This window comes from Echeneis naucrates, chromosome 8 (genome assembly GCF_900963305.1).
Source record: "Echeneis naucrates chromosome 8, fEcheNa1.1, whole genome shotgun sequence".
Classification (NCBI taxonomy): Eukaryota; Metazoa; Chordata; class Actinopteri; order Carangiformes; family Echeneidae; genus Echeneis; species Echeneis naucrates.
The window spans coordinates 5264483-5284589 of NC_042518.1; the positions used below are offsets into that span (position 1 = coordinate 5264483).

General features: G+C 41.1%; 3 protein-coding genes across 3 annotated transcripts; 1 reads left to right on the forward strand and 2 right to left on the reverse strand.

Annotated features, from left to right (window-relative positions):
• Positions 1 to 7546: 7546 nt before the first annotated feature.
• LOC115047971 (frizzled-2) lies at positions 7547 to 9569 on the reverse strand. Its single transcript, XM_029509241.1, has one exon. It carries the CDS (start codon positions 9390 to 9392, stop codon positions 7755 to 7757), a length of 1638 nt encoding a protein of 545 aa, XP_029365101.1. The 5' UTR covers positions 9393 to 9569; the 3' UTR covers positions 7547 to 7754.
• Positions 9570 to 13869: 4300 nt separating this feature from the next.
• Positions 13870 to 15265, forward strand: moto (minamoto). The gene is made up of 4 exons (XM_029508007.1): positions 13870 to 14152; positions 14372 to 14506; positions 14820 to 14997; positions 15075 to 15265. Exons 1-4 carry the CDS (start codon positions 13940 to 13942, stop codon positions 15263 to 15265), a joined length of 717 nt encoding a protein of 238 aa, XP_029363867.1. The 5' UTR covers positions 13870 to 13939.
• Positions 15266 to 16469: 1204 nt separating this feature from the next.
• On the reverse strand, positions 16470 to 19508 carry ccdc43 (coiled-coil domain containing 43). The gene is made up of 5 exons (XM_029508926.1): positions 19335 to 19508; positions 18783 to 18876; positions 17973 to 18108; positions 17770 to 17825; positions 16470 to 17327 (listed from the first exon to the last, which is right to left on the reverse strand). The coding sequence occupies exons 1-5, from the start codon at positions 19506 to 19508 to the stop codon at positions 17140 to 17142; spliced, it is 648 nt and encodes a 215-aa protein (XP_029364786.1). The 3' UTR covers positions 16470 to 17139.
• Positions 19509 to 20107: the final 599 nt, after the last annotated feature.

Below are 20107 nucleotides of genomic sequence, written 5' to 3' on the forward strand. Positions count from 1 at the left end.
TATGGTTAGGGAAGGGCTAGGGAAGTTACTCATAACTTGCATAATATATATACATGCATTGATTCTATGTTTTGGGCTACATCATCCATCAATCTTTTTTACTTATTAGTAACCAAAAGAGGCAAATATATGAATAAATAAAGTGAAGTAATGTTAATAGTCGTGATTTTAGAGGATTAAATGTCTCTGTATTAACTGTAAAGGTTGTCTTTAATGTCCTGAGTTATCAAAAAGTATGCAAATCAATTAGCACACATTAACTGTCACACAAACAGACTTGTGCGACTGGCCTGCAATGTTCTCTGGTGTCGCAATTTTTTGTTGACTTTCTGCTAGAACAGGTTGGGTTTTCTAGACAGATGTGGGTGGTAAAAATGTTTGATGAGTCATTCAACTGAAAAGCAGATTCATATTTTCATAGCAGCCTCCACATTTGGTCAAACATAACAAAAGCGCATCAGTAATGAAGTACTCCTCTTTGGCGCGGCTTAGTTGGCAGACATCAGTCCAAAACAGCATCACTAAGAAGCGACTGGCACCATCTAGAGGCCAGCTATAAACATCCTATACAAGGTACAGCATATAATTCAGTAAAAAAAATGATTTTACTTTCCCATTATACTCTCCATTCAGGGTATGCATGCATGCTCATGAAAGCCATCTAAATTCATCATAGATTTCAATTGACGTGTCTCCCATGCCTGCAGACGTAAACGTATGGTGGTGCTTCATCACATCTTCTGATATCTGTTATAAAAAGGATTTTGTTTTCTCCATCCCATATGCAAATCAGAGAAATCTAAAGACCCGGGTGGGTTTGCTCTCTCATAATCTCATAACTATGGTGATCCCAGGATGTTTTATACGCTGATATAAAAAAAGAGACACTGCAGGTGGATCATTACCAGCACAAGGAAGAGTTTCAGGAGGAGAGAATACTGGAGGGGGAAGCTAAAAATGCCCTATAATACCCTTTGTGAGACCGCACATTACATTTATATTTACTCATTTGTTAATATCATTGAAGTCTGTACTATAATTCAAAAGATCAGTGATTTATTCAGTGAAAACTGTTTTCAGGAATTGCGCCATCCTGGTGCTCCAATGTCGATCAGAAATTTCTACTCACCACCTTCACAACAAGCTAATTTGTACCTCAAAGAACCTTTTGACATTTTTGTCTTGGCGCTCACCTCGTAAAGAAGCAAACAAAACATATAGCTTACAACTTCTCAGCACAAATATCATGAAGCTTTCATGGCCCCGTGAAAAATGTTACACTTAGGTTGACCACTGACCTCCTGAACTCTCTCACAGCAGCTCTGGGGCTTTGAGGACAATCAGTCAGCCTCTGGCTGTAAAGGACTACTTACCGAGAGGCCAAGACTGCTCTGTGACCTCTGTGTTGTACCACCACTCACTATCCTCACAATGTAACGGCATGTTTCAGCAAATAAGCTGTCAAACTAAATCTCATGCCGCACGTTTACAGAGATTTATGCGTGGCCACAGCCATGTTTCCCAAGGGATGATTTCTTTAATTCACTCTTTCATCTTCTACAGTTTATCCGTTTTTCGGGTCGCAGGGGGTCCTGGAGCCGATCCCAGCTCAGACTGGGTGAAGGTGGGGTGCACCCTGGACAGGTCGCCAGTCCAATGCGGGGCCAACACTATGGACCTATGGACAATTTAGAGACACCAATTGACCCAAACGTGTATGTCTTTGGAGGAAACCTGGAGGAAACCCACACAGACACAGGGAGAACTCCGCACAGAAAGGACCCAGGCCGGGAATCAAATCCGCAACCTTCTTATTTAGGGGCAACAGCGCAAGCCACTATGTCACCGTGCTGCTCAGGGATCATTTCATTGTTTAATTTATGTTGTAGCAGTAAATGTGCTAAAACAGCAGGGGGTGGTATTTACTGTTGTAACAGTATTAACTTGAGTTTTTACTGTAATCAGATATTTGTGACACAGAACGCTCGCCTGATTGCACAGCTAAACAAATGTTCATTTAATAATTTTTGTCTTAGTTCAGGCCACGTTACACAGTCCATTTCGCACAGTTTTTTCTAAAATACCACCTTTACTGTCAAAGATTTTATTTGTATCTTATTTCCATTCTCTGTGGAGGAATTAGCAAATAAACTCAGTTAGAATCGTCTTTAAATAATGACCCTGTCGTGCAAAAGGTCTTGTCTTGTTGTTTTTCGCTCGGTTGGTTTCACATATTGACCGTGACTGTCTGGCCCAGCAGTCCTCAGGGCATTCAAGCCGACAGCTCAACATGGATGCAAACAGAAAACCGCAAAAGTTCTGAGTATTTCTCAAGGAAATTACCAATGAGGATAAATTAGGCATATTGGACTTCCTGCTATTTCAGAGGATTGAGCGTTTGTAATAACAAGATTTTATCTGGCTTGCACGCAAGTCTTAGGCATTACATCTTTGTGATTTGATATGCCAGTGGAGAAAAATAGTCTGTTTTTAAATGCGTGAGCTCAAAATAATTCTCAAAGAAATTACCTAAAAATAAAAAAATAAAAAAAAAATAGCCAAATGTAAAAATCTTGCGGTCTAGTTGTCTACTGAAAAGGCTTGGCAATCTTTTTCCACAAGAGAGAGCATTTGTGAGCCTCTATGTGTCTGTGTGCTCACTCCCACCTTTGCAATGAGGCCCCTCCGCCCGCCTGTTGTTGCTCAGGGCCCACATGGAAGTGATTATGCTGTGCAGAGGGAGAAATTAAAGAGAGAACCTACAGAAGTGGAGCCCTCCCATTTCCACTCACTCATTCACTTAGATTTACACACATGAACACAAGCTCAGAAGCACATACAGCTGAGCGATCATGCGCATACACAGATAGGGAGAGACTGATGGGTGCACCACGCACGCACACTCACTCAGGCTCCAACAGGAGCTCTGCTGCCACCTTGCCCGAAGCTGGACATTTCCATTGCTGGATATGCCAGGACTGCAGTGTGTTTCCCTCTACGCCTTCCCTCTCCTGGACTGGAGTGGAGTGGAGTGGAGTGGGATGGGGCCGGGGCTGTAAATTCCTCAAAAAGAGCTGTTAAGAGAGCCTCCATTAAAACAGAGGGAGGTGGGATGGGGGGGTGGGGGGACTCGCCAGAGAGGAGCCTGCTCAATAAGTCATCACTGAAGCCTGAGGCCTTACTGGGGCCCACAAAAAAGCAACAGACTGGATTAGAGCGGTACTACTTCAATCTGTTTAATACACTGACTTAACCTGGAGATGCAGGTGCTCAGAGTACTGCATCATTGCATTAATGGCTGCATTACTGCATCAATGCCTTGTAATGTATCTGAAGGGGCTGATATATCAATTAAAAGCACAGTGATTTCTTCCGCAGGCATTCTAGACTCACTTTTCAGCCCTGCTGCTTTGGAGCAAAAGTTTTTATTGGGCTCATTAACACTGCCGCTGCCTTCCACCTGATGGCTGTTTGGCTCCAAATAGGTTTGGTCATGAGTTAAAATAACACCCAACAACTCGTATTTCCGATTCCAAACCTGTTGGTTAGGTTGCAAGTCCAAATGTGCAACTTCATCAGCCTCAACAGCATTAAATTTCAACAACTGGTTGATGTGACATCACAGTAGCTTAAAACAGCAGACACCTCATCCCTCCTTGTGTCCATTTGCCACTTGCAACTGTCACCCCTGAATGTTTACGAGAGTCGCTCGGTTGTGTATACACTGTGGTGTCTGGATGCACATTAACCACTCCTCCTCCTCCGCACACACTCCTCCCAGTCAAGCCCATTATTATCCCAGGCGTGCTTCAGGCTCCCAAAATATCTGTCACGCAGCTGTCAGCACCTTTCTGCTCAGCAGCTGGAGAGGCTCTGAAGCACTCCCTCACTTTCTACTCGGATACTATTCACACCCTTGCCCTAGAGGACAAGAGGGTGAAAAAAAGAAACCTGACAGGGTCAGTCCCTTCCCGACTGTTGTTTGTTTTCTTGTCACTGGCACCCCTGAGTGGTCAGTACACTTATGAGTAATAAAATCCCAGACAAATGGTGTGCACGAGGCATGAAAATGAGCCGTGAAGAACATAAAGTTACGGCTCTGGGTGGGCTAAACGGATTTCCACCTTTTCTTTATTTTTGTTTTATGATGCTGCTTTTTAAGCAATGTAAAATGAAAGTTCATAGTTTTGGAAGGCATAATGCCAAGAAACCAGGGGGAGAAATCACTGCAAAATTAAATCAAATGAAATTAAAAACAAACCCTCTCAGAGGAAATGTAATTTATGTGAACCAGCAAAATGTTTTCAGGCATTTTTCATATATTTGTAAGTGAAACTGATGCATCTGAAATAAATGAGAGTAATGGTGTGTTAAAAAAAGATTTTAGTGGACACATGATAAATGGAAAAAAGCAGGACACCCCCTGATCATGGCTGTCAGGCCCAGCATTCATGGCTGAAGGCCCTGAATCAAAGTCAGAAACTGAAATGTACATTTAAACCTCCTGCCAACTTGTTACGCTTCATCCCACTCGCAGTGGCCGCCTCTGAAAACAGCGATAGTAGGAGAGAGAACATATTGCACTTCCTTACAAGTTTTTCAGGGGAGAGAAAGACAGATAGATGTAGCGTGCGCTCTGGAAAGTCTCAGCAGCTCTCCTATGGTTAGGATAATGTACGACTGCAACTAATCCAGTGTAAGGCTTCAGAGCATGAGCTCGTCTTGAGTTTGTGCCAAGATTTGATTAGGAACAGGCTTACTACTTGTCTGGGTAGTCCCCCCCCACCCCCACCTCTTTCTTTTTCCTCCCATTTTTGTCTTCCTGAATCCTTTGTTCACTTTAAGCCCCCCTCATAGGCCTGACACTATTATATTTCTATACAGCAAAAAGAAAAACAGAAATTCATGCTACACTGGGACAAACTTGAACAATGGCTCCTCAGTAACAGTGAGAACACTAGCGCTTCTGACAAACAACATGATCCTTTTCCGACATGCCAATAAGAGCAACATCATAATATCAGCTCAGAGAGCATTCTTCCTGTCTTACCCCCGATCCTCGGCTTGTCCCTTCTTGCCCTCGAGCAAGCAGGAAACGGCTGCATGCAAGACTTAAGATCTGAGATCAACAACATGGGAGACGGCTGCCACTGAGAAACTGGGCACCAGCATTAAAGAGAAAATACTCTTGAAAGACACCACCACTAACTGCTCTGTACAAAAACTTTTTTTTTTTTGTTTTAAAGATACGAAACCAAGGCTCTTGCGTTTCCAAATCTGCATGGCAGGTAAGGCCGTTGCAAAAATGTCCCAGATGATTCAGGCAACATTTACATCAAGATTTACTTTGTGAGAAGTTTTTTTGTTTTTCTTCCTGGCATGAGATAAATGCAGAGCATCTGACTCCGTTTAGATCCGACAGTTTGAGATCCAAAGTTTGAGTTGAAATGTTCACAAAATCACAGTCACATCTCTGCTCATTTGCATCCTTCTCCCTTTGTTGTTTTCTCCTTTAGAACAAAGGCAACCAAATAACATTGAATTTTTCCATCATGCTCTCCAAAACCCCTCCACCCCCTAAAAGAAAAAAAAAAAAAAAAATCCTAAAACAATCTCACTCTCTTTACCACTAGCACCCCACCCACATGCCGCTTCTCTTCATTCTCTCACTCTTCATTCGCTTCTCTGCTTCAGTGCAAAGCCAAACAAGCCAGCCATTAAGTTGAGTTAAGCGCAGGAAGTGGGCCTTCGGGCCAGACGGCACTGTTTACAAGGAGCTAGTCAGGTTTCAGCAGCGCTTTGAAGTGAGCAGCACACAGGAGACTGTCTGTCACTGAGCAAAGGCCCAGCACCGCTCCACTGACTCACTCGCATTCCCCCCATTCATCTGAGCACGGCAAGGGAGGGAGGGTTTAAGGCAGAGCGGGTGTAAAATGGCAGAATAGAAGAGGCATAGGTAGATTTATGGATTTTTTCCGCCCTCAGAGTATCTGCTCCTACCTTTAATCAGCCTTACTTGTCTGTTATTACAAAACCCATCTTTATTTAACCTAAGATAAGGATACAAGAAAGACAAATATCAACTTGTCCAACAGGACGCAACATTCGTTGGGGGTCCTTTGCTCTGCTTTAGCTCAGCTCACTAGTCAAGCTACAGCCCATAGAAGAAGGTCTGTAAAATAGATAATATGCGGCCTTATTTGCCCCTTTAAACCTGAGCAGAAACAATACACACACACAAGGAAGTATGTGCGTGCAAATCCCAAATGCCCAGAGCTTCTGCTCTGGGGAAAGAGGATCAGCTTTCTCCAACCCTCCTATTTACTTCATGACATCACTGAAGACGAGCTTCAGTTTCAGCCATGGATGGCTTGGGGGATTCCAACTTGGCAGGGAGCTGAGTGCCTCCAGGGAAGTTACACCATGGCAAATCTGAACATCCCTTGTTTTCCTTTCACCAAATGGGCATACAGGAACATTTTCACACCTCTGCAACCGCACGGACTTCTCTCTGGCCAGTTGATTCAAGCGAGCCATCACTAACAACAGGCAGAGGAGGTCTCCTGTTTTGTTTAGCACTTGAAGGCGATGCTGGTGTACATGTGTCAGGAAGTCCTCTGCCACATTCTCACAGGTTGGCACCTGTTTCTCAGACACAAAACACACCAATGTGAAATATTTCAGTAGGATACCTTGACAGAGTGGGTGATAGGTTCAGTCAGCAGTCTCACTATAAACTTATTCCTTTTATTTCCTCAGAGGAGAACAGCTTTGAGAAGTTGTAAGAAGCTAATTTCCATTAAGAATTCCAATAATCTCTTTCACTGTCGCCTGCCAGTCTGAGGGAACAGATGTTCAGGTGTGACACAACCCTCACCCCACTTCAAAAACAACATGGCTGTTCTTTTACCACAGAAAAAGAAACTTTTATCAAGACAGTATTTAATTGTTGAAGAATACCGAACATATGAAAGGGCAAATATATGAAATAAAAACATCAAATACTGTTCTTCCCTTTTAAATACGAATCCAAATCAAGCATTTGATCTAGTTATTGGATGATATCAGACTCTGCACATGGTTTTGGTTAAGGAGGAGTGAAAATACAAAGGGCTAAACTGAAAAGCATCTTGAATATCATCCAAGAGAATGAAATGTAGACACATTCCTTTAATCCATTGAAATAAACACGATTCATAACCAGAGATGATTAAAAAGGGAGCATGTCCGCATATATAGTATGTGGCATTTTTACAGTGCAAAAGTAAAGCAGGTACACTGGCAGATAATGAAAAGTATTTACTTTCTTTAAATACAAATATATAATTTCACATTTTTACAAATACTATTTACAGTTTCATTTAATTACATGTGAAATGTTCATGGATTACAATAAACAGTCATTCTTCCACAGCTAATGTCCGCACTCTCTGTGGTGAGTCATTACTCCCCTTGAGTTTACGGTGGCTTTAAGAAAAGAGCCAAAGGGGGGGAGGTGAGTGTTTCAGCACATGGCATCCATAGCCATGCTTGTTATTTGTTCAAACAGTGAGGTTCAGTCCTTGTTTATCCAGCTTGTCTTTTTTTTTTTTTTTTCTCAAACCTCAAAATCAATTTGGCATAAATGTGTGGCTATTAAGCTGAGGCAAAAACAAATGCTGTAATGGCTACTCAGTCTGCTACTCACCTACCACACGAGAGAATAACAACACACAAATTAGTTCCAGCAACATAGAAATATAGTCTCTTTTCATCTACACAGTGGTCTCTCCGTGTTTGCCATTTGTCAGCCTTGTGTAGAACTTGTGCCAGGAGTGGAGAGTCTTTCCTGACCAGATCCAGAAACCAGAGGTGATGCCTACTATCAGTGTCATCAGGTACTTGATCATGTAGACCGTGAAGTCTGGGGTCATGCGGGGCCCAGTCTGCAGAGGGCAAGGGATGGCCAGGCTCCTGCAGTTATGGCTGACCCAGCTCCGCTCCCAGTGCGGGCGGAAGGCCTGCTCGTAGAAGAAGCAGGCAATAACGATGGTGGCGGGGACGGTGTAGAGCACACTGAACACCCCGATCCGCACCATCAGCCGCTCCAGCTTCTCCGTCTTGGTGCCGTCGTGTTTCATGATGGTGCGGATTCTGAACAGGGACACAAAGCCGGCCAGCAAGAACGAGGTCCCGATGAAGAGGTAAATGAAGAGAGGGGCCAACACAAAGCCACGTAGGGGGTCCAGGTTGCTGAGGCTGACGAAGCAGACACCACTGAGCACATCGCCTTCGATCTGCCCGATGGCCAGGATGCTGATGGTCTTCACGGCAGGCACCGCCCAGGCGGCCAAGTGAAAGTACTGAGAGTTGGCCTCAATAGCTTCGTGGCCCCATTTCATGCCTGCTGCCAGGAACCAGGTGAGAGACAGGATGACCCACCAGATGGAGCTGGCCATGCTGAAGAAATAGAGCATCATGAAGAGGATGGTGCAACCTTCCTTTTTGGTGCCTTGGACAATTGTCTTATAGCCATCAGGGACAAAGCCGTCATTGCACACAACCCTGTCTCCCAGGAAGTACCCAGTAATGTAGGCTATGGAGACCATAGTGTAGCAGCCAGACAGGAAGATGATAGGGCGCTCAGGGTATCTGAAACGCTGCATATCAACTAAATAGGTGGTCACAGTGAACAAGGTGGATGCACAACAAAGCACGGACCACACCAGAATCCATATGCGGGAGAAATGAATCTCTTTGTCACTGAAAAACATGTACCCACCGCCTCTGGATGGCTCACAGGGGGCTGCGCAGTCCTTCTCCTCTAAGAAGTTATAGTTCAGATATGGCGGCACTTGGAGAACAGAGGGGCATCGGAAAGGTCTCTCATGAGAGGAGGCCACTGAGATGTCCTGTGTCCCAGGGACAGGCAGGATGGTTGGGACGGTGGCGGCGGAGGAGTCGTTTTGGCCCACACAGATTTGTCCGTCTCCCAGCACCGGGAAGTTCTCACAGCGCAGCCGGTCGGGCCACTGAAAGCCGAACTTGTTCATAAGGGCCTCGCAGCCCTGCTTGGCTCTCTCGCAAATGGACCTGCACGGAGGAATGGCCTTCTCCAAAACCGTGCACACAGGCGCATACATGGAGCAGAGGAAGAATTTCAACTCCGGCGAGCACTGCACCTTCACCAGGGGGTAAAACTGGTGCACCTCCAGTCCTGCGTCCTCCTGGTTGTAGTGGCCCACCAAATTGGGCATGATGGTTTGGTTGTAGGCTATGTCCGTGCACAGAGGTATTGTAATCGGCTGACAAAATCCATGCTCTGGTACGACTATTCCGTTGTCCCCCTGATACTGGGCTGAGATCAGCAGAGGCAGCAGCAGCGCAACAGACCAGGGCTTGCAAAAAGTCATCTTCCCAAGTTGAAGTTGCAAAGTTTAGTTTTCTTTAAATTTAGTCAGAATGTATCATAAGTTCTGCAAATAGATCCTCGACAGGAGAAACTCCCTGCAGGACAAAAGTCTGATGGTCTGATCTTTGTACTTGGTCTCTGCTTTGAGCGCTGCTGACTGACTTTTTTCCTTTTCCACAACTCCGATTTCTCACTAAGGTCAAGACGGCCATTGTGAGCAACGTAACTTCCGGTAATGACTTTCAGTGTAAAATCTTCTGCTAAGCCACCAGCACCACACTGGACACCATAAAATAAACCATTATTATGTTTTAAGGAAAACGCCGAGCTGTAGCAATAAGTACGCATTTAGTTTTGATCCTGCTCAAACGTAAACTGACGTTAACCTGAGGAGCATTTAAAGCAGATAACAAAATAAAAACTTTGACACTTGGAATAAAGTGTATGCGTTTATTTTGAAGGCACAGTCTCTGGCAGTATTTAGGTAACCTGGTAAAGTTTGACTCCACAGCTGGATTGCGTGGCCCAAACCAGACTTACAAGTTTTCCTGTTCACCGATGTCCATAAAGGAAGCACACGTTCCCGTATAATGTAATTCTGTGATTCACAACTTAAATGTGCATTATGTTGATCAATCTTTATGTACACGTTTTGATTTCAGCTAAACAATTAAGTTATTTTTAAATTTATAACTGGATGAACGGGATTCCATTTAACGGCAATTTACCATTTTAAAGTGTCACAGAAAATCATCATGACGATCAATATTTACTCCTCAAGCAAGAAAGTTTGCCAGCACCGTAACTTTATATAGATCCCCTTCCAAGCGACAAATTATGCAGTTATTTCAGAATGAAGGATAACAAATGATGTATGCGGTCCTAAATGCTTGTACATTAGTAATTTATTCATTCGTAAAACAAGATAAATTACTCTGTCACCTGTCAAATAAAGGGATCAACAATAATCTACCAAGTATGCGGTCATAAATGTAAATGTGACAAACCAGGGGAATTTTCTACAAATAAAAATAAAATACATTAAAATATAAAAAAAAAAACCCACTAAGAACAATAATAATTATTTTTTTGTGGTTATTAATATTTATGTTGTGTAGTTTTATACGTTTATCAAATTTTTTGTTAAAATGGACAAACTCCAGCTGGGTGACGCGGCAGCTCAGTCCGGCTCGTGACACCTGCGGTTGCTACGCTCCGAGATCTTCTGCTCGATGCTAATTGGTCCAAATATTAGAACCCTCAAGCTCGGCCAATGGGCGCTTAGGTCGCGAGGGGGCGTATGGGACACGTGAGGATGGTGGCACGAGCTCGTTTAAAGTTAATGTGAAAAAAAAAAAGAAGAAGAAGAGGAAGAAGGAGGAAAAAGATTAATAAAAACGGATAAAAACGATAGTTCCCGTGAATTCACCAAAAAACAGGTAAGTACTTTTTACATTTAATGGATAATTTTTATTTGTTCGAACCGCGTTTGCCAAGTTTTACTGAGATTTAGCGTGAACAGTAGTTAACCCGAAAATTAGCTAAAATGCTAACTCAAACCACGTAACGGCTGAATTGGCAAGGTAGTTGATTTGCTTTCTCTAAAAAAAAAAAAAGGCAGTCTGCCGATAATTTACATATTTGCCACAAAACTTATATTCACTAATAACGATGAATTCCATCTTTTATCCTATTTTTTTTATTATTATTTTTGTAAGACCAGAAATGGAGTAAAAATCCGTTCACGTTCAGGGGAGCATGACAGTTGAGAGGCCCCCAAGCATGTTTGGAAATTCAGTTTTTCCGACAAACCCATGCCAGGTACGGTATATATTTATATATATTTACAACCTTTGTATCATACTAAGTATTTTCCACATTTTCATGGATAAAGTTTTACGATCGGGCAATTGGGTTGGTATTTAAAAGTCTTTTAATTTCATCTACAGAGGCCATTGTAGTAGTTTCTCATGTCTAAATAAACAGTAATAATGTGATACATTTAAAGTTTTCTGTTGGCCTGTCACTACAGTTTAACCAGTTTTTATCTTATGGTCATAAATAAAAAAAAATGTGACCAGAATTTCTTGCTGTGTAATGGGAAGATATGGGGAAGGTGTGACAATTAAAAAATTTATTTAGACAAACTTTTGTTTATATATTAAATCATTTTATCTCTAAATGTTCTTTCTGGTTTGATGTTAAAGAGGAATTAACCGTGAGCCCAGTATTAAAAGTGAAAAACTATTAATTTATCTATTCTTCAGGTTAGCCCTGTGTTTAATTTGCTTGGTTGGCATTTTATTTGGCAGATATTTTTAATAGTTTTAGATCATAGCTGAAATCTGTGAAGCAAAGATCTCATCATGTGTCATGTGTTAAGATGAAACCATGGCGTTTTTGCTTGACTTATTTTTCCATTTACTTTCTGTCTCAGCACTATTCTTAAATAGGTTGTAGCCACTGTAGCAGCTACACAGTTGTTTTAGCAAGTCTTGTAATTAACATTGATTTGCCTTGTGTGAGAAAAACATTCTTGTTTTTGTTTTCTTTTTTTTTCCAACCAGATGGGCATTTTTTTGATTAATGTTTGATTCACTCTTTCAGTTTGGTATAAATGTTGGCAATGGAAGCACTGGAGGTGTGACACTGCCCTTCGTTTCACAGCAGGAACAGGAGGCAGTTTCCTACATGCCTTGGTCTCATAATTCTCATGATGATCGATATGAATTTATCAATTCTGTCCAGAGCAACATTAAAAGCAGGTATCCTTTATATCAATGTTCAGGATAAGTGTGTTATATACACTGTCCTAAATGTACTTAAATAGTGTTTGAAAGTACATCATTTAATGTACTGGGTGTAAGATTAATTGTGAAATAAAAAATGGCTTTGTTAGCCCTGCTGTTACATCAGAACTTTAAAAGAAAAATAAATGTCAGACTAAATTCTTTTTGCATGTTTTATACTCTTGAAGGAAACCCTATGATAATAGTGACTGTGATGGGGAGACTGATCTACAGGGCCTTGTGTCAAATATTTTGGATGAAGCAGATTCTCACAACAGCAACTACAGTGAAGGGTATGTCAAGCTTCAAGCCTTTCACCTTTAAGGGTATTGGAGTATGCATTAAACAATTTATGGCATTGATAACATTTATAATATTGAATACATAATGATTTCAGGTTTTATGCTCAAACATTTATTTAATGTATATTTTAGTAATATAAGCACAAACATTAAAGGAAATTCTGAATTCTTCTTTCAGGGGCCTCCCTACATGCAATCATATCTGGTCTCCAAAGACACTGAAGCACGAGTTGCAGTGTTTTCAGTCAGAATCAAAAACACTACAAAGTCCTTTCTATCCTCAGAACTATGCATCCCAAGAGTCTTTTAGCAAGTCACAGGGACAGTCAGTGGACGTTGAAGAGTTTTGTCAACAGTCCAATGGCCTCGTTACCAATCAACAGTGGCTTTATAATTTGTCTAATGGTGACAAGGACAGCTCCCCCCTACATTCTCAGAAATTGCCACCAGGTCTGCCATTGCACAACATAGGAAATGGATACCCCCAGACACAGTTGCAAGGAAGGAGAAATGATAATGCATCAGGAGATAATGACAGAGGAACTAATCTTGCTGTGAATAACTTTCCTGACCTCAGTGATGTTTTCAGACCTCAAAGTGAAATGAACAGCCCCTGCTTTGATCCTTACTATGAAGACAACTATGCCCAGAGTTGCGCCAAGTCCATTAGTAATGAGCAGTATGTGCCGCAAGACATTAGCCAACTGGTCAGCAGTTTGCAGTTGTTCATGGGTGGTGGGCCTGATAATCTCTGTCGTAGAGACTTTCCAAATTTGCACAAGCAGACATTTGGAGACAGCATGGTTGAACAATGGAAAATCACTCGTCCTGCAGTGTCAACACAAAGTGCACCTGCAGTGCAGACCCCTAAACAGCTGGTAGGAGAATTTGGCTTAGTGCAGAGGGAAAAAAATGGAGGAGTAAGAAAACAGCGTCTAAAACACGATGGCTTCCAAGATTTACCTGGTTTCAGCTCTCAAAACCCAGAGTACTTCCAGCAAATGGAGCAATACTGTCCATCTTTAATCCAGCCAAACCAACACCAAAACAAGTTGACCATGCAAAAAGAGAATATTCCCATTGGCATGGACCAATATTCAAAGCATCACATCCAGCAGAGTCAGATACAGAACAAGCATCAGATGCAGAAAGATCAGAAGATGGTGCAGATGTACAGTTTTCCCAGAGAAGGCTTCGCTACCAGATCCCTAACCAACACTCATATCAGGGATGCAGTTAGGAAACCAACTGTCTCACAAAATCTGTACTTTGACTTGCAGGCAGGCATGAAGACTCAGAAATTGAATGGAGAAAACATTATGGTCACATCAGGGAATGCACAGCAATGCATACCTCTCAAATATCCTGTAAATGACTTTAGAGGGTGTCCCAGCATTCCCATCAATTCTAGCTTCAAGTCTAGAACCACACTACCCTATGGAAGCAGTGTTCTTGGAATGGGGGTGTGTGATTCGTCAGGGAGTGAGTCTGCAGCTTTCAAATCTTATGCTGATACAATGACCAATGGAGGAGAGAAGACCTACCATGGCATGGGCTCAGCCATGAGATCTCCGATGATGATGAATCCAGGTGGTCCTCTGACCCAGCTTCACTTCTATGTGGATGAGTGTTATGAGCAGTGGAAGTGTTTGGAGAGGGAAAGAAAGATGGTATGCTTCAACAATATAATTTATGGATAGAGGCGATTTCAGAGATTATTGATTAGTATTGAAAATTATTGTTTGTATAGTTATGCTTATTTAATGCATTAGCAAAACCATCACATTCTTACTCTTTGAAATGTGTGTCTGTGCGGTCTGTACAGTTTCACTGAAAACAACAGCACTGCAGTGTTAGGTTGTCATCCTCTAACTTGTTCTATAATTTAGACTGAGACCATCCTCACCAAGACATTTCCCGGGAAACGGATTACAGCAGTGAGCAACACCACCTTACCCAAGACTCCACCAAACCCCACAAGAGTTGACCACCTCATTGTTAAACTGATGAGAGAGCAGGCAAAGGTGAGAATCATGGATAAATAGCTTCCATACTGACACCTGCAGGTGAGTATCATCACAACAGCAATGTCATCTGAAGGAATCAGATTTTTCTAATTCAAGAGGGAGAGGATTGCTGGGCATGTAAAGCAACCTTATAGAACTTTGTTTAGTTTTCCATAGTTTGGACATTTTTGAATAATTATGTGCAAAGAAGAGAAATAAATACTTTCTTCTTGTTTTTCCAATATTTTCAAATATTCTAAATGTGCTAACGCATGCTACCTTTGTTTTTGAATATTAGGAAATTTTGATTGACTATGCTGATGTGTTACAGGTGACGAGCCTTCTGCATAGGATGGAGTGTCTGCGTAACATTCCATTACACATCAACATCCACACAGCACTGAGCAGGCATCATATGTCTCTTTGCATCACTCAGGCAAGACGCAAAGAGGAGTTAGCGAACAAGTCCAAACACCAGCAGCAGAGAGGTCATTTCACAGAGGAGAAAGGTAACTCCCATAACTTTCTTACACATAAATTCTTCTTTCTGATACGCTGCCGGTCCTAATTTGCTTCCGTTTCATAGACATCGCACCACTAATCATCGCTCTTAAAGACCTAGCAGCTGCCACGAGGAAGCTCCAAACAGAGCTGTGGTGTGCTCTCCAAATGACACTGCCTAAACCTGTCAAAAGGCAGAAACCTGACGTTGACAAGGAAGCCACATGTACAGAGTGCGCCGCCACTCCGTTAGAGGGATACTCTTTTAATTTATAATCCAACAGATAACTCACATAAGTTAAAGTTCTTGATTAATCTAATTCTAAATCTGAATTCCCCAGTCATAAATTTCCCATAGGCCACAAGGTGATGTAAAAACAAATGTTTTTATGGTTTACCTCACCTGTAAGTCTGTTGTGACATTTTATCTGCAACATATCGATCACTGCAAAATACAAGATGAAAGAAAGTTGAAGTTTGATGATGGCTAAGTTTTATGGCACCAAGGAGCTTTAGATGGCTAAATTTGGTCATGATGGAATTGCATGAGATGTAATTTATGCTGCCATAACTTCACTTGAATTCATTTATCATTTAATTAGTGTCAGCCTTGCTCCATCACTGTTCTATTTAAAGACACTATTTATGTGAAGGATTTCAGTGAATTCTTCATTGTTTTACTTATTTATTGGAAGGTAAACTAACCTCAGTTCTGGGTACTCCCAAGTAATAATTGAATCATAAGAGCAGTAGTTTAGAAGTAACAATGCTAAATATTAACATCTTTTCTGAAATGTTCAAATTGATTTCTGCAGCCTCAGCTTATGTAACTGAAACATGTTTTAATGGAAAAAGTTCTGCCCAAGTTGGCTCGAACTGTAAAGCTACTCAGAGGTCTTCAGAAAGAAGTTTAGTGTCTTAAAAGTAAATGTATTAATCACATTTTTTCAAAAAAAGTATTAACCAAATAAGATTCTTATTATCAAGTTAAAATTAATAATCTTGATAGTTATATTTTTCAAAAAATGTGTTGCTTAAAATCTATGTGCTAAATTATACAATGTTTTCTGAAATGTTTCAGGTGGTGTATGAATCTTTAGTTTTTCTTCTCTGGTTCAAGCACTTATCTGCTATTTTGTCAAAAGTTTGAAATGCAACAAAAGTTAATGAGACTTGAAAAGTCGTGTTTTCATTTTGAATGTATTAAACTCACGTTCCTGTTTTCATGTTGTATAATCAAATGTCTTTATCATTAAAATAACTACTACTAGTCTACTAGGGACTAACACTTCATCAACTCCAAAGCCAGTCAAGCACCAGGCATTAGTTTGTGACCTGTTCTGTAACAGTACTCTATGTTTTGTGAATACGAGTGCAGTCATTCTGTTGTCTGAAATTTTAACGTTCATGTTTTTTTTCCTTCTTTCTTGCTATGTAAACTGAATAAGTAACTAATAAATAAAGCAGTTCAAATTGCAGTGTTTTTCTTTTTAATTTAAAAAGATGATGAATTATAAACATTCAAATCATGGTACATGACATGTTTGAGGTATAATTTAGCAACAGTCTTTATTCTAACACAAAATGCATAGATGGTAAAACTGAAACCTTTAGCAATGCAGGTGAACAATGTTTGACATGAAGATGTGCAGAACTTAAAGGCATCGCAAATATATTGGCACAGAGGATAGTAAAAACTCTTTGAAGTGAGTTACTTTGAACAAATGTCATTTTCCTTTAAAAGTTCCTCCTTTTTTCTACCAAAATCAATTTTATTGAATCAGTTTTAGGTGAAGACTCTTCGTGTTATGTCAGAGTTTGGCTGACGCACGTTGCATGATCTGCTGGGACATATTGGGAGAGGCTTAAAGAAGTCTTTTTTTTTTTGTTGTTGTTATTGTTATTGTGTATTTGTAAATATAACTTGTTCATAGACTATATATTAGTGTCCAGACCTTCACAACATCCAACACTTTTTTAGATGGGAAGAGCTGCAGACTAACAGGAAAGGTCTATAAATTTGTTTGATTCATTCATTGAAGTTTTAACTAAAGAGGCAATGGCCTGTTTATTTCTTTTTGTTTTTGTTTTTACCTCCAATGCTATTCTGCAACAAGACCTTTTCATGTACAGTGTCCTTTCTCGTAGCTTTATCTTTTACGTTCTCCTTTTTGTGTACGCTTCTTCTCCTTCTCTTTTCTGTCTTGTTTGGCAAGTTTGTCCTTCTCTCTCTGCATCTTGTCCATTTCCTTCTTCTTCTGAGCATCTTCGCGAGCCTGTTCTCTCTTTTGTTTCTGTCTGTTCAGCACCTCTTCCATGTTGGTGTTCTTGAACAGAGCTGACAGTCCTGTTAAAGGGCCAACACTTGAAAACGGAGGCGGTCTTAATTTATTTTTAAACTACTACTTACACCACTGGTTAAAAAAAATAAAAAAAGTTTTAAAATCCCTCTGGATTTCCAGTGAAGTTACTGGAATTTAAAAAGTGTAATGTCTCAACCAATTCTAAATCTATTAACCCTGTTCATGCCATTAGTCGTCAGTTTTTGCTTATCTTAACTTCACTTTTACTTTGAGCAGTTTACAGACTATCAAAAGATATTCACTGGATTTCAACAGCTTGAATTATAATGAAAATTGAAAAAAACTGGCGTGCAAATAACGAAGTATGTCACTTGGTCAGGGTTATTATAACACATCTGTTCATACTGTAACAAGTAACACTAAATTTCATGCAAGTTTAAACGGCTGCTAATCTTGAGACAGCTTTAGAAAGGATACATTTATCATTTCCTGGGAGGTTATTTCCACTAATCAACTCCTCTTCTTCAGCTTCAGTGCTTTTGTCAAGGACACAACTGAATGATTTTAAGGGAAATATTCAGTGGACAAGAAAATACAATATTTACCTTTTGTTTTCCGTAAATATGTTACTGAACATATGCGTGACTGGCCTTCATGTCACTTTAAAAAAAAAAGGATATTCCTCTTCATCTGTTATGTTGGCATATTGAGCAAGGAGAGCCTCTTTCCTTTTCTTCGACTCCTCGGACACCTCCTTCTGTTTCACCACAATCTGAGCTTGTTTTTCTATCATACTGGCGATAGCCTGGACTTCAGCTACAGAAAATTAATTTATATAGCTTAGAAAAGAGTGTAACTGCAAATATGCCATAACAACATGAAGCGCTTTGTTTGACAATAATAGTACCTGCTCTGTGCAGTGAGTATGAAGGCACATTAACAGAAGGGGCCGTGAGGGCAAGCATCTAAAACTGGATTGTTATGGCTATGTAGACAGTAAACAGGCTCTTTCCAGTAATAACGCTGATAGAAAAACTCAGAGGAGATTACTTTTTTTAAATTAATTTTTTTTTTTTTTTAAGCATAAACACTTTTTCAGACCCCAAAATAAAAACTTTCTGCAGTCTTAGGAACTGTTTCGTTAATCTCTCTCTAAAACAAAGTGTCGTTGCGCACTTTCCTCCAAAACTCAAAGCAAATGATTTAAAGCTCAAAGAGCTAATCCCTCTGTATGTTTATCTGGCACTGAAAACAAAGTCAGCAGCAAGCTGTCTTTGCTGTTTAGTCAAGATTTAAATGAGTTGATGAGCCTGCTGGCTTGATTTGGGGGGGAGGAACGCTTCTTTGGAAATAATTTTTTTATTATTATTATTCCAACTTTGTACTGCATTTTCTTCCTGTTATACCTCTACCTGACTTCTGGTTGTATTATTGCACAGGACTGTATGTACTGTCCTGGAAGGTTCCCCATGATAATCATGAACCCTTACCATCATCAGCATTTTTCCTGGCTGCTGATCGGCTGCAGTACTCTGCCCAGTGTTTGATGATCTGCTTGCAGACATCTTCCATTTGGTCTTCATCCTGCACACAAAAGACAAGAAACCAGTCATCAGATCTCCATATTCAGTGTGCACATATACACAATGATGCTGCACAAACGTGCCCCGCTTTATAAATGCCACCAAGGATTCTGGACTAGATTGTCTAAACCGAAAGTGTCAAGCCATTTTCAGGAAATCGAAGGAGTCATACTTTTCTTACTGTGCAACCCTACTCCTCCTCAGCCTTACTACTGAACTAAAAAACGTCGGATTTTAGACTGGGGTTTGGCGTGGCAGGGGGAAAACAGCCGATCTGAATGGCTGCAGCGTGTGGACTCACTGAAGACACAGCGCAGCGTCAAACGTGGACATCTTGTGCCATAAATGACGGCTGACATCAGCGCTGTCATTTGGTACCGCCCGGCAGACGAGACAGACAGCAACAAATGAACCAACAGCGACGTAAGCTGAGCGGGTCACGCCGCTTTAAATACTCACCAGCAATGCGGATAAAATCCCTTGAAGCGCGTCTTCCTTCTCCTCGTCGTTCTCCTCTTCTTGCAGGACCCCCAAAATGTACGCCCCGTACACCTCACGGTCCACTTCCAGCGCGTCCAGCCGATCATTCAGCCACCGTTCAAACTCCCCGGCGTCTGTCCCGGGCGCCGCCATCTTGGCCCTTTGGGGTCTTTCGGCGACACGCGGCTGTCCTATGTGACTGCCTGTTGAAAAAAAGGAAGGGGGGGAAATAAAATCCAGCAGGTGTTTGTCTCCGTAAAAAATGATCCGGCAAGAGGAAGAGCAGGTAATTGAATCATGTCGGCCTTTATCCCTGAAATAGCTAATGTCGAAGAGTTTACGGGTAGTTGCTGTTGTAAATGTCAAGTTTCAACACAAAACAATTTGGGGCGTTTTGTTGCAAACTTTTAAATCCCTTTAATCCCTGTCGTGTGTCATGTCCACGTGGATTTTCCTAAATTGTTTGTCTGTCTGAAGCACGAGTTTCTTCAGTCACTGGAGTAGTTTCACACACTTTGTTTTTCCTGTCCAGGTTTATTTTATTTTATTTTATTTTTTGACTCAGTCAAATTAGGTCTATAGTCAGACATAGTCATACCTCCACTGAGGCCACAGTCACTCAAGAGAAAGAAAATATCCTAAGTAATTTTCAGCCATGTGGTAGCAATCAGCAGTAAAGACTGGGCGCACCTTGATACAGATAAATGGCACTAGAAAATTGCTATATATAATGAAATAAGTGTCCAAAATAG